The sequence below is a fragment of the Antechinus flavipes genome, chromosome X (genome assembly GCF_016432865.1).
Source record: "Antechinus flavipes isolate AdamAnt ecotype Samford, QLD, Australia chromosome X, AdamAnt_v2, whole genome shotgun sequence".
Classification (NCBI taxonomy): Eukaryota; Metazoa; Chordata; class Mammalia; order Dasyuromorphia; family Dasyuridae; genus Antechinus; species Antechinus flavipes.
The window spans coordinates 82401586-82413838 of NC_067404.1; the positions used below are offsets into that span (position 1 = coordinate 82401586).

Consider the following 12253-nt stretch of genomic DNA (forward strand, 5'->3'; position numbering starts at 1 on the left):
CAGGTAGGAAATGCCATCTGAGCTGGGCCCTAAAGGAAGAGAAAGGTTTCATTAGGCAGGCCTGCCTGACTCGGGGAGGAAGGCATAGGTGCAAGAGAACCCAAGAGGCCATTGACCAAGTTTGGATCAATCGTGATATGTGACGGGCACTTGAGAAGTAACGGTGGAGAGGCAAGTTGAGGCCATACGTGGAAGAACTTGCATGTCAGGCTGAGGAGTTTGCATTTTACAGTCTGGGCACGAGGGAGCCACGGGAGGGGTTTGAGGAGGGGAGGAAACAGATTGCTCTGGTGCTGCCTGAGGGAGAGGAACCCCCTCAGAAGTCATTTGAGTAATCTGGGCAGGAGGTGATGAGTGAATGAGTGGAGGTGAGGGGACGGGTTGGAAAAGTAGAACTGCAGTTCTACTCTGCCAAGTTTCCAGGTGCTGGTCCCAGATGCATGGGCCCTGAACCCATTTCTGGAGCGCTAAGGGATCGGCTCGGCTCAGTCTTAGACAAAAGGCCGAAGGGCCGACCGGGTGTGTTCCTGTCTGCCTGCTGGTCCCAGGAAGCAGCACTCCAGACGTCAGAACCCAGGGCAGGATTTGGGAGGCTGACCCTGTTGCTAGGCCCCGAAGCCCTGTCCACCTCATTACGTTCCCTCCGACCACCAAACCTGAGAAGCACAAGTTCCTCAGCACAACGGGTCGGCCCCATCTCCCTTTTTTCCTGGTGTCTGAGAAACATAGTGATGCTGCCTTCTGTGATCACAGCTACCTGTGTAACCCTAAGCAAGTCACTTCACTGCCTGCCTGCCTCAGTTTTCCCATTTGCAGAATGGAGTTAATAATGGCACCTCCGGCACAGCCCTGATAAACTGGTACTTCTGTTCACTGGCTCCGGACTCCCACCTTCTCTTGTGATAATCTAGGTGAAACTCATTTCTCCCTTCTAGCCATCAGTCTTTCATCCCCAGCCAGCTCAGCCCTGTGCTGCTTTTTCCTCCACCTCCACGGTCCTTTCTGAAATGCCCATTCTATTGTTCACACGCTTTCCTTTGTCTTAGCCATCTTCCTGAACTTAAGGAAATCCCCCAGTGACCACTACATCCCATCTTGGGCCAGGAGAAGCGAGCCGACTCTTTGCTGCTTACTGCCGCTTCCAGGCCCTCTTGCTGCCATCATTCAGCAACCCTGAGGTTCATTCTTCAATCCATATCCTTGTGAAGTTAGTCATCGGTCCCTGAGCCATTCTTCTTTTCGGGGGGGGCTGAGGCAATTGGGGTAAGTGGCTTGCCCAGGGTCACACATCTTTTCTTTAAGGAGGTCACTGAGTGGGACTTCCTCTATACTCTAACCTGGGCTTTTCTACCTGAAAACATCGGAACCCTTGCCGACTGCTCCTTATCCCTACCCAGTTCATTAATCTCAGTTCTTAAGACTTGTGCCTTCACCCACAGGAGACATCCACACCTCTGACCACCGGAGATAGTGAGTGTGCTTCCTCCAGGATGCAGCCATTCTAACCACAATCTCCTGTCATCCCAAGCACTCACCCCCTTTCTTCTCTCCCAGTCTATCCCTCCTACCACATTTTCCTCCTTTGCAAGCTTGGCCTCTGTTGTTTACAGATGAGGTAATTGAGGCAAACAGGGTCACTGAACAGCTAGTAAGCATTTGAGCCCACCTTCGAAGGCGGGAGTCTTTAGGCTCCCAAACCTCTGTTGTTCTGTCCTCAAATCCTCGGTCCTGGTGCTGCTCCCCTTCACGTACTCTTAGATTTCTGCCCAAATCATCATCGTTGTTCCCTGATCTCACCGCCCCTTCTCCCACCTCCGTGCCTCTGCCCAGGCTGTCGCTCCCACCTGGAATGCTCTCCCTCAAGTGCTGCTTCCTACAAGAAATCTTTCCTGCTCCCCCCAGTTTATTGATGCTCACTCACTCATCAGATGGATGGTGTGTTTAATTCTCTTTACATAATGGGTACAACGTGAGTTCCTTAAAGACAGGGACTATTTTTTATTGATTTTTTGTCTTCCTATCTTGAGGACCCAGTACCAGTCTGTGCATGCAGTAGGAGGAGCCAGGTGGCATAGTGGATAGGGGACTGGGCCCGTTGTCAGAAAGATCTGAATTCAAATTTGGACTCAAGACAGTAGCTGTAAGAGATGATTAGGGGTCACTTCACCTCTGGGTCAGTTTACTCATCTGAAAATGGGGATAACAGTAGCACCTATTGTTGTGAGGAGCAAATGAGATCATTGTCAAGTGCTAAGCGGGGCCTGGCACCTAGTCAGTGCCTTAGAAACGTTAAACATCATGCAGTGCTTGTCGGAGCCAATTTAAATTGTAAACCCAAAGGCAGGGAGTGTATTTTCTGTTTTTAATCATCTCACCCTGTATGCTTCCACAATAATAGTAATACTTTTTTCAAAGGGTGCCAACCAAGCCTGCTTTATTTTCACAGCATCCGTGGCGAACTCTGAAAAATGAGAAGCATGGCCAAGAAGTCAGAGCTGGGCCTGGCGGTGCCGTGAATGGAGCAAGCAGTCTCTTCCAAGCCTCACCAGGTAAGGAAGCACCAGGGGCTTGTCAAAGGGGTCAGCGAACAGCGCCCTTAGCCCTCGTTTCATCGTCCCTTTGAGGTCTCCCAAGGGACAAGTCCGCTGCTTTCTGGCAGGTTACCTCACTGTTCTCCCCTGTTGGCCAAAGGCTGCGGAAGGGGAGGGGACCCGGAACCAAATCTCAGCTCACACCTGCAGTGGGAGATGCCTCCACAGCTCTGACATTTTTATGGGTGTTAGTTCACCGAGGTAGGTACCTGCCATGACAACAGAGCAGAGCCCTTTGAGCAGGAAGAGCTCAATCACCAGAGTTCTACAAACAGAGGAATAGAATTGAGAAATGTAGGTTGCATGGCTGTGTGTGTGTGTTTAATACAACTGCTCATATGTATTGTCTTTGGCAAAAGACAGTCGACTTCAGACTCTCAGAATTAGAAGCGACCTCAGAGGCCATTTGTTGTTCAAGATCTATAGAGAGATGAAGCACTTCCCGAGCCCCTACTGTCTGCCGGGTCTGGGGGATACAAGCCAAGCTAGTCAGTCCCTCCCTTTAAGCTTCTCCCTTCCTTCTTCCTTCCACTCTACTCCCGCCACTGCTGAGAAGGGGAAGTCCAGAAACGACCCGATCTTGTCACGTGGATAACGTGGACTTGGAAGTCAGAGCTCTGGTTCTGAACTCCTTGCATATACACTCAAGGACAGCTTCATTTTTCAGAGCTTGTTTGCTCCACTGGGACATGGGAATAATAATGATCTCACTATTTTCTCACAGGACTAGTGGGGAAAAGGAACACGTCACCAGTGAGAATGATTTCACCCAGCCTGCAGGGTGAAACAACATAATGGCCCTTCCCGTAGGGACAGCCAGGTGGCACTACAATGCAGAGTGCCAGGCCTAAAGACTCCCACCTTCGAAGGTGGGCTCAAATGCTTACTAGCTGTTCAGTGACCCTGTTTGCCTCAATTACCTCATCTGTAAAATGAGCTGGAGAAGGAAATGGCAAACCACTGTAGTTGTTCTGTCAAGAAAACCCCCAACAGAGTCACCAAGAGTCTGATGTGACTGAAAGACTAACTTCAGAGTTGAAAGGGATCTTAGAGGTCAAATAATTTCTTGTTATAGAGGCAACTGTGCCTCAGGGAAGTTATATATAATATGCCTAGGGCCATATATTTAGTGAATAGCAGAGCTGGACTTCTTGCCTCGATTCTGATCGACTTGGGAAGCCAAAAAGCTGGCACAAAAGCCACAAGGAGTGGACTGAGAGAACAGAAAAAGACCATGGTGAGCCATGCAATTAGCTGCCTTCCCATCTGACAAATGTTTTTCTTAAACTTAGCATTTCCTGTCATCCCACCCCCAACAAACATCTTCTCTCTTCAAACAGAGAAAGCACCCATTCCTCTCTCACCGAGTTTCTTCAGCTGTTCTCAGGGCCCGAGATTGGTCATTTGTCAAGGAAAACTGCCACCTGTGGGCTGCAAATGATGGAGCAAAATGTACCCAGGGGGTTAGTGGCTACAGGTTCCGATCCTAGCAAAGTCCCCTGTCTAGATAAAGGCCTAGAACCCTAATGATTCAGGCCAAGTCGATGGCGTTCTCACTATCATCCTTTGGTCCCTTGGTCAGTTTCCCTTATTTAACTCCCATCTTGCCACAGAGACATCAAATTTCTGTACCAAATACTTTTATTTAAAAGTAACTGTCAACTGTCATCAGTTCAGTTGTATGAGTGGGTAACTCATAGAAAACATCAAAGTAAAATAACCAGTTTTAGAACTCCCCAAACCTCTGCTCCTGGCTGAGTTTGATAAAAGCAATTTCACTTTTTTTCAGAGGCTACCTCTATATGGAAATAATGGCTTCTAACTGAAGGTAGTTTTTTGGGGGGGGAAGGTTGGAGTTAATATACAGGCTCTCAGTATGATTTAAAGATGTCTCTCTCCTCCCAAAAGGACAAGGACCAACAAGCACCCTGACATTATACTTCTACAGCCATACAGTTATGGGGATCCGGACAAGTCACAGAACCTCACTCGGCCTATTAAACGAGGGGCTTTTGAAACAGCTTGGATGGTATTTTATGTATCAGTTCCTTTGATTCTCAAATCAGAAATCAGTGAGGGAGCAGCAACAGCAGCAGTGCCCAGTTCCATTTAGAATTAGCCTTTTCAAGTTCGGGATGCCACCGAGAAGCAGCTTTCATATACTCTTACCAACATCATCAACTTCAAAGAGAACACAACATTTAATTTGAAATAAATTCACTTTAATTTTCCCAATTAGATTGCAATGCCCCAAGGTGCTTTTTCAGAAAAGGACCAATTAGCTTGTAAACTTAAAGAACTTGAAAACAAAACAATACTGTCCTATATGGACTGTCCCAGCAGTGAAACAATAAAAACAAAAATAGACAGCAAAAATCTCAATCTTCCTAGCAGCCCCCCAATCTTGATGGGAGCAACAAATGAAACTAGTGTTCAGGAAAAAAAAGGCAGCAACATAAACATAAACATTAACAGCTTTAAATTAGGAGAAACTAACTTAGAAAAGTATAGATAACTCTGCTAATGGATTTTAAAGTACAGCAAACAAACCACATTCTCAAGTTTGATTAAGTTGCTTATATAAATTTAAAGTTAGGAGCATGACTTGTGGATCGGTACTTTTTATATCAAGGGCTTTAAGTAAACAGTTGAGTGCTTCCTGTATTTTACCACTTTCTTTCAGTTCTTTTCCATGCCTGACAAGAGCCTCATACTCGTCTGTCACAGGAGCTGAACTTGGGTTATGGGCGGTAGTCGCTTGTGGACCTTCATCAGATGCACTCGGGTTATGGGTGGTAGTCGCTTGTGGGCCTTCATCAGATGCACTCGGGTTACGGGCGGTAGTTGCTTGTGGGCCTTCATCAGACGCACTCGGGTTACGGGCGGTACTCGCTTGTGGGCCTTCATCAGATGCACTCGGGTTACGGGTGGTACTCGCTTGTGGGTCTTCATCAGACGCACTCGGGTTACGGGCGGTAGTCGCTTGTGGGCCTTCATCAGACGCACTCGGGTCATGGGCTACTTGTGGACCTTCGTCAGATGCGCTCTGGACCAAGTTCGAACGAGACACACTTTGGAACAATGAACCTTCTCCAGCATATTCCTCTTCTGAATGTTCAGACTCTTGATTACACTCTCCCATTTCTACTTCTAAATACTTGTCTGTATTCTTTTGCTCACCGGCCTCTTCTTCCATATCTTCAACGTGGTCTAAAATCACATTAATAAGCGATCTCCTTGAAGCCAGGGATCTTCTAGAAACTGTAGGAGTATTTTCACCACTACCTATTTCAGGTAAAAGTAATTCACTTTGAGATATACTCGTTATAGGAGTGGAACTAAATTGTATTAATGAGTTTGGGAGAGGAGGCAACATCCCTTCTGTCATAGAATCATCGTCATCATCTGAAACGATCCTCCTAGTCTTATATCTTGTTTTCACAGGAGCTATGTTGTCCTCCAGTTCACTTTCTTGATCAGAGAGACTCTCGAACTGTGGATATTTAAAGCTACCCAGTCCTCTAGGAATAGGTGTGAACTCCGATATGGTATTTTCCCTTTCACTGGGTGCCAAAAACTGCTTGGAATGATTCTGCTCACTCTCTAGAGAGTCTTCCAAAAAAAGATTGAAATCACCAGCATCCTGCAGTGAAGAATCTAAGGGTTCTTCTTCTAACTTGTCCTCACTTGATGACGAATTCTCTCCTGCACTTGAGTCTGAGTCTACTATGCAAATAAGGGAAGTATCTAATTCCATAGATTTTTCTGGACTAAAAGGCGGTAAAGTCTCAGATTTTGCTGGTTGATCTGGATTTGGCTTAAGATCAACTGTTTTTGTTTCATCAGCTAACTGCTTTTTGCTTTCCTGATTGGTATCTGATAAGATTTGAACACTATCATCAGAATTATTGGCCTTTGATGTTTCCATTGCAAGGCACTCTTCACTGGAAAAAATAGTTATAAGTTCATGATCACTTTTGGTTTCTGATACGTCAGTATCAGATTCTTTTGCAGACACATCTAGATTCATGGCAGAGAGATCATGTGTTGTTTCATTAGATTCAACGATACTTAAATTTGCCATTCCGGAGCTGAAAGAGTCATTTTGTGTAAGATCAACAAGTTCAGGGGGTGAAAACGAACGCGCAGCCTTCAAGTCCGAGCCACTTTTCTTTGCTCTGGAAGATGCAAGATCTTTCAGCCAGGTCTCCTCAACTCTGTTTCTGCCATTGTTTAGTAAGAGCTTGTTATTTTGAGACTCTAATTCAACTAGGAGTTGAGCCTTCTGAACCCTCTCTTGAATATATTGAGACTCCCCTGCCTCAGACTCTTCCTGAACAGACACATCATGTGTGAACATCAAATCGTGGTCAGAGATTCCCGCTATGCCCAAAGTGTGGAGGTAAGCGATATGTTCTTCCAATTTTTTATCAGTCTTTCTGTGACCAGCATGCAAAGAATGCAGCTGCAACTGTGTTGGAGAACTCTGAAAATCCCCTATTGTAAAGAGCTCTCTTAATTCTTGCTTGCTGAAATATCTAACGGGGTTTTTTTGATCCCCAGTTGTTTGTCTAATTAACGAGTCCTTGAACACCTGTCTCCTATATATTTTCTCCTCCACTGTACCACAGGTGATCAACCTATAAACCACAACATTTTCTTTTTGCCCAATTCTGTAAACTCTGTCTACAGCTTGGGCATCAGTAGCAGGATTCCAGCTGGGATCAAAAATGACCACTCTAGATGCCGCAGTTAAAGTGAGACCTACTCCACCTACTTGAGAAGTAAGGAGAAAAATAGAGGCATCCTGACTTTGTTGGAATAAGTCGATTCGTCTCTGTCTTTCCGGAAGATGAGTAACGGTTCCGTCGATACGCAAAGTCTTGAAATTTTCTTTCTTCAAAAGGTGCTCTATGATGTCTAGAAGTTTTCTGGATTGTGAAAAAACTAGCGTCTGGTGTCCTTCGTCTTGTAATCTCTTCAGCAAAGCCATAAGGAATATCACTTTCCCCGATTCTTTCATTAAGGATTCGTGAGGTACCTGATCAATCTGGATATCTGACTGAGCCTCTTGACTTCCACCTTCACCAAAGAAGGTGCCTTCTTTGAGACCTAACAAACTGCAAGCCCGGGCTGACAGTAACCTCGGGTGATCACATAACTTCTTTAAGATAGTCAGTTCGGCCAAAGGTGACCGTGTTTCCATTAATAACTGTTTGATGTGGTTTAGGGATACAAATTTCCTATATATTTCTTCTTGCAAAGGTACTAAGTACACCCAAATAATTAACTCATTTTTCCTGGAAAGAGAAGGGATTTCACAGACAACATCATCCCCTAGATTCTTGTCAGGAGGGTTGCTCTGGGCTTTAGTGTTATTTTTCTTTTGTACATCATCTTTGGTTCTCCTGAGAAAATAGGGTTTGATAAGTGTCATTAAGTTTTCAGATATTTTCAGCCCCAGGGCCTTCTCTCCTGAAGTAGCATCTTTCTCCCTAGCTCGAGTAATAGGATTTTCATACTCCATCTTAAAGGTTTTAGAGGTTCCTAGCAAGGATCCCTGACAAGCAAAGTCAAAGAGGGACCACAGCTCATACAAGTTATTTTGAACTGGTGTTCCTGTAAGGAGAACACGGTTTTTAACGGGGATAGCCCGGGCAGCGATTGATGACTTAGTTGAAGAGCTTTTAATTTTATGGGCTTCATCAAGTATAAGATAGTCCCAGACAAACTCTTTTCCATCCAGCTGAGAAAGTTGCTGCCAGTTGTTGATCACCATCTGGTATGTTGTAACAGCTACCCCATTCTTCCTCTGAATCCTATTTAGATTTCTGGTACGTTCACTCTTGCTAGAACCATGAAAGGTCGCGACTCTCATTCCTGGGGTCCATTTCCCAAATTCTTTGATCCATGTGCTGATAAGGCTGGTGGGCATGATCAGCAGGACATACTTCACAAGTTCAGCATCAAACATAGCAGAAAGGAAAGCGATAATCTGAACAGTCTTCCCCAATCCCATATCATCTGCCAATATGCCCCCTTTCCTTTTCTCTTTATACAGACTATAAAGAAAGGCCACACCTTCTTTCTGGTGCTCAAAAAGTTGATCGTGCAGTTCCCGATACAGCATCAGGCCACTGTTGCACACGTCAACGAATTCATCATCTCCTTCTTTCGATATCTCTGCCAGGGCTTCCTCTAGCCTTTGAATTCGGCTCAGAACCTTGTCATTGGGAAAAACCTCTTTTGCTAAATAGAAAAGTTTAAGGGCCGCTTCTAGGTTGCCATTCTTGGTCGCTTCTTTGGCTTCTTTTACATATCTGTAAATGTAAAAAAGAAAGATACTTGCTATACGCTGGGCATTGGAGATACAAAAGCAAAGCTCAAACTATCCCATCAAAGAGTTTACAATTCACTGAAGGGAAGAACTAGCAGAGGGTGTGGGAGTGTGTGTGTGTGTGTGTGTGTGTGTGTGTGTGTGTGTGTAAATCAAGAGAGATCTGGTAGAGAAAAGCTCAAGAAAGTCTCATAGGGAAATGAACCAAATCATTTCCAATGGAGCAGTAATGAACTGAACCCAGCTACACCCAGCAAAAGAACTCTGGGAGATGACTAAGAACCATTACATAGAATTCCCAATCCCTCTATTTTTGTCCACCTGCATTTTAGCCTTCACAGGCTAATGGTACACTATTTCAGAGTCTGATTCTTTTTGTACAGCAAAACAACAGTTTGGAAATGTATACTTATTTTGTATTTAATTTATACTTTAACATATTTAACATGATCATCCTGCCATCTAGGGGAGGGGGTGGGGGGAAGGAGGGAAAAAAATTGGAACAAAAGGTTTGTCAATTGTCAATGCTGTAAAATTACCCATCTATATAACTTGTAAATAAAAAGCTATTAAAACAACAACAACAACAAAGAAAGTCTCATAAGAACTGGTACCAGAATTGAGTTTTCAAGAAAATCAGGAGAATGGACCACATGGGGGACAAACAGCCTCATGGAAGACAAAAGATATGATGGATTATAGAGTGGATAGAAAGGAATAATGTATAAGGTGTTAGAGGTAGATTGGAGCCAGGTTGAGAAGGGGTTTCGGTGATCAACAGAAGAGTTAATAGTTGATCCTATAAGAAATAGTGTGTCATGTTTAACCTGTATTAGATTACTTGCTCTCTGTGGGGAGGGGGGAAGGGGGAGAGGGAAAAAAATTTGGAAGGAAAGGTTTTGTAAAGCTGAATGTTGAAAATTATCTTTGCATGTACTTGGGAAAATACTATAAAATCCCCCCCCCCCAAAAAAAAAAAAAAGATTGCCACTGAAGGTTACTGAGCAGGGTGATATCGTTTTGGCAGCTATGTGGAAGATGGATTGGAAAGGAGAGAATAGCGGTGATGAGATTGAGGAGAGGCACCGACACCAAATGTTGGGGTTCGGTAGCAATTCGCATATGAAATAATTGATAATTCCTTGACAAAAGGTACATTTATTTCTGGGAAGAGTGTTATGGATAAAATGAAGTGATAAAAATAGATAGCAGGAGTGGTAAACATGAAACAGATTTAGGAGAGCAGATAGTTAGCAAGCAAAGGGGTTTTACAAGTTCCCCAGTGGAACTCACAATTAACCAGGAGAAACGCAATACCCCAGGAAGTGGGAGGATGCCATCAACTGGAAAGCTAAGCCCATAGAGGAGTTTAGCACCCTAAAAGAGCTAGTCAGCTATAAGGAGAAAGACACCAAAAAGCTTGGTGGGAGGAGGAGACATAGGGGAGGAATGAGGAGAAAGACACCACGAGGCAGAATGCCACAGTGAGCTGACCCAAAAGGGATTCAGCCAAGATGGGGTAGGCCACGGACAGATTTATAGGGAAAATTTCACCTTGGGGGTCTGACATCATAACCTGGCTTTCTGATTGGATACAGTAAGGTGGGACTACCCAAGATCTCCACAGGGGGTGGGCCTGTAAGGTGAAGCTGATCCCCAACAGTGTTCTTCCCTGCTTGCTTCAAGGAATAATTTTTTTTTAATTATAACTTTTGATTGACAGTACATATGCCTGGGTAATTTTTTACATTATCCCTTGCACTCACTTCTGTTCTGACTTTTCCCTTCCCTCCCTCCACCTCCTCTCCTAGATGGCAGGCAGTCTTATACATGTTAAGCATGTTATAGTATAACCTAGATACTATATATGTGTGCAGAACCTAATAGTTCTCTTGTTGCACAGGAAGAATTGGATTCAGAAGGTAAAAATAACCCGGGAAGAAAAACAAAAATGCAAACAGTTTACACTCATTTCCCAGTGTTCCTTCTCTGGGTGTAGCTGATTCTGTCTATCATTGATCAATTGGAACTGAATTAGATCTTCTCTTTGTCAAAGAAATCCACTTCCATCAGAATATATCCTCATACAGTATTGTTGAAGTAAATAATGATCTCCTGGTCCTACTCATTTCACTCAGCATCAGTTCATATAAGTCTCTCCAAGCCTCTCTGTATTCATCCTGCTGGTCATTTCTTACAGAACAATAATATTCCATAACATTCATTTACCCAGCCATTCTCCAATTGATGGGCATCCACTCAGTTTCCAGTTTCTAGCCATTACAAACAGGGCTGCCACAAACATTTTGGCACATACAGGTCCCTTTCCCTTCTTTAGTATCTCTTTGGGGTAATAGCACTGCTGGATCAAAGGGTATGCACAGTTTGATAACTTTTTGGGCATAATTCCAGATTGCTCTCCAGAATGGTTGGATTCGTTCATAACTCCACCAACAATGCATCAGTGTCCCAGTTTTCCCGCATCCCCTCCAACATTCATCATTATTTTTCCCTGTCCTCTTAACCAATCTGACAAGTGTGTAGTGGTATCTCAGAGTTGTCTTAATTTGCAATTCTCTGATCAATAGTGATTTGGAACACTCTTTCATATGAGTGTAAATAGTTTCAATTTCAAAATCTGAAAATTGTTCATATCCTTTGACCATCCAATTTGATCAATTGGAGAATGGCTTGATTTCTTATAAATTAGACTCAATTCTCTCTATATTTTGGAAATGAGGCCTTTATCAGAACCTTTAACTGTAACTCCCAGTTTGTTGCTTCCCTTCTAATCTTGTTTTTACAAAGGCTTTTTAATTTGATATAATCAAAATTTTCTATTTTGTGATCAATAATGATCTCTAGTTCTTCTTTGGTCACAAATTCCTTCCACAAGTCTGAGAGGTAAACTATCCTATGTTCCTCTAATTTATTTATAATCTCGTTCTTTATACCTAAATCATGGACCCATTTTGATCTTATCTTGGTGTACAGTGTTAAGTGTGGGCCTATGCCTAATTTCTGCCATATTAATTTCCAGTTTTCCCAGCAGTTTTTGTCAAATAGTGAATTCTTATCCCAAAAGCTGGGTCTTTGGATTTGTCAAACACTAGCTTGCTATAGTCATTGACTGTTTTGTCCTGTGAACCTAACCTATTCCACTGATCAACTAGTCTATTTCTTAGCCAATACCAAATGGTTTTGGTGACTGCTGCTTTATAATATAGTTTTAGATCAGGTACAGGTAGGCTATCTTTATTGGATTTTTTTTTTCATTAATTCCCTTCAAATAATCTTATCAGTAGTACTTCAGGCTTTGTCAACA

The 12253-nt window shown here is 43.6% G+C and overlaps 1 protein-coding gene and 1 long non-coding RNA gene across 2 annotated transcripts in view; one reads left to right on the plus strand and one right to left on the minus strand.

Moving 5' to 3' along the window:
• LOC127542679 (uncharacterized) overlaps positions 1–12253 on the plus strand; it is a 47184-nt gene that overhangs the window by 859 nt on the left and 34072 nt on the right. Inside the window, exon 2 of the long non-coding RNA XR_007948782.1 lies at positions 2447–2549. This is a non-coding gene — a long non-coding RNA (uncharacterized LOC127542679). The remainder of the gene's footprint in view (positions 1–2446; positions 2550–12253) is intronic.
• The window catches only part of ERCC6L (ERCC excision repair 6 like, spindle assembly checkpoint helicase), a 17846-nt gene continuing 10384 nt past the window's right edge, over positions 4792–12253 (minus strand). The window contains exon 2 of the mRNA XM_051968434.1: positions 4792–8911. Within this exon, the coding sequence (XP_051824394.1) occupies positions 5149–8911 (3763 nt within the window). The 3' untranslated portion in view covers positions 4792–5148. The remainder of the gene's footprint in view (positions 8912–12253) is intronic.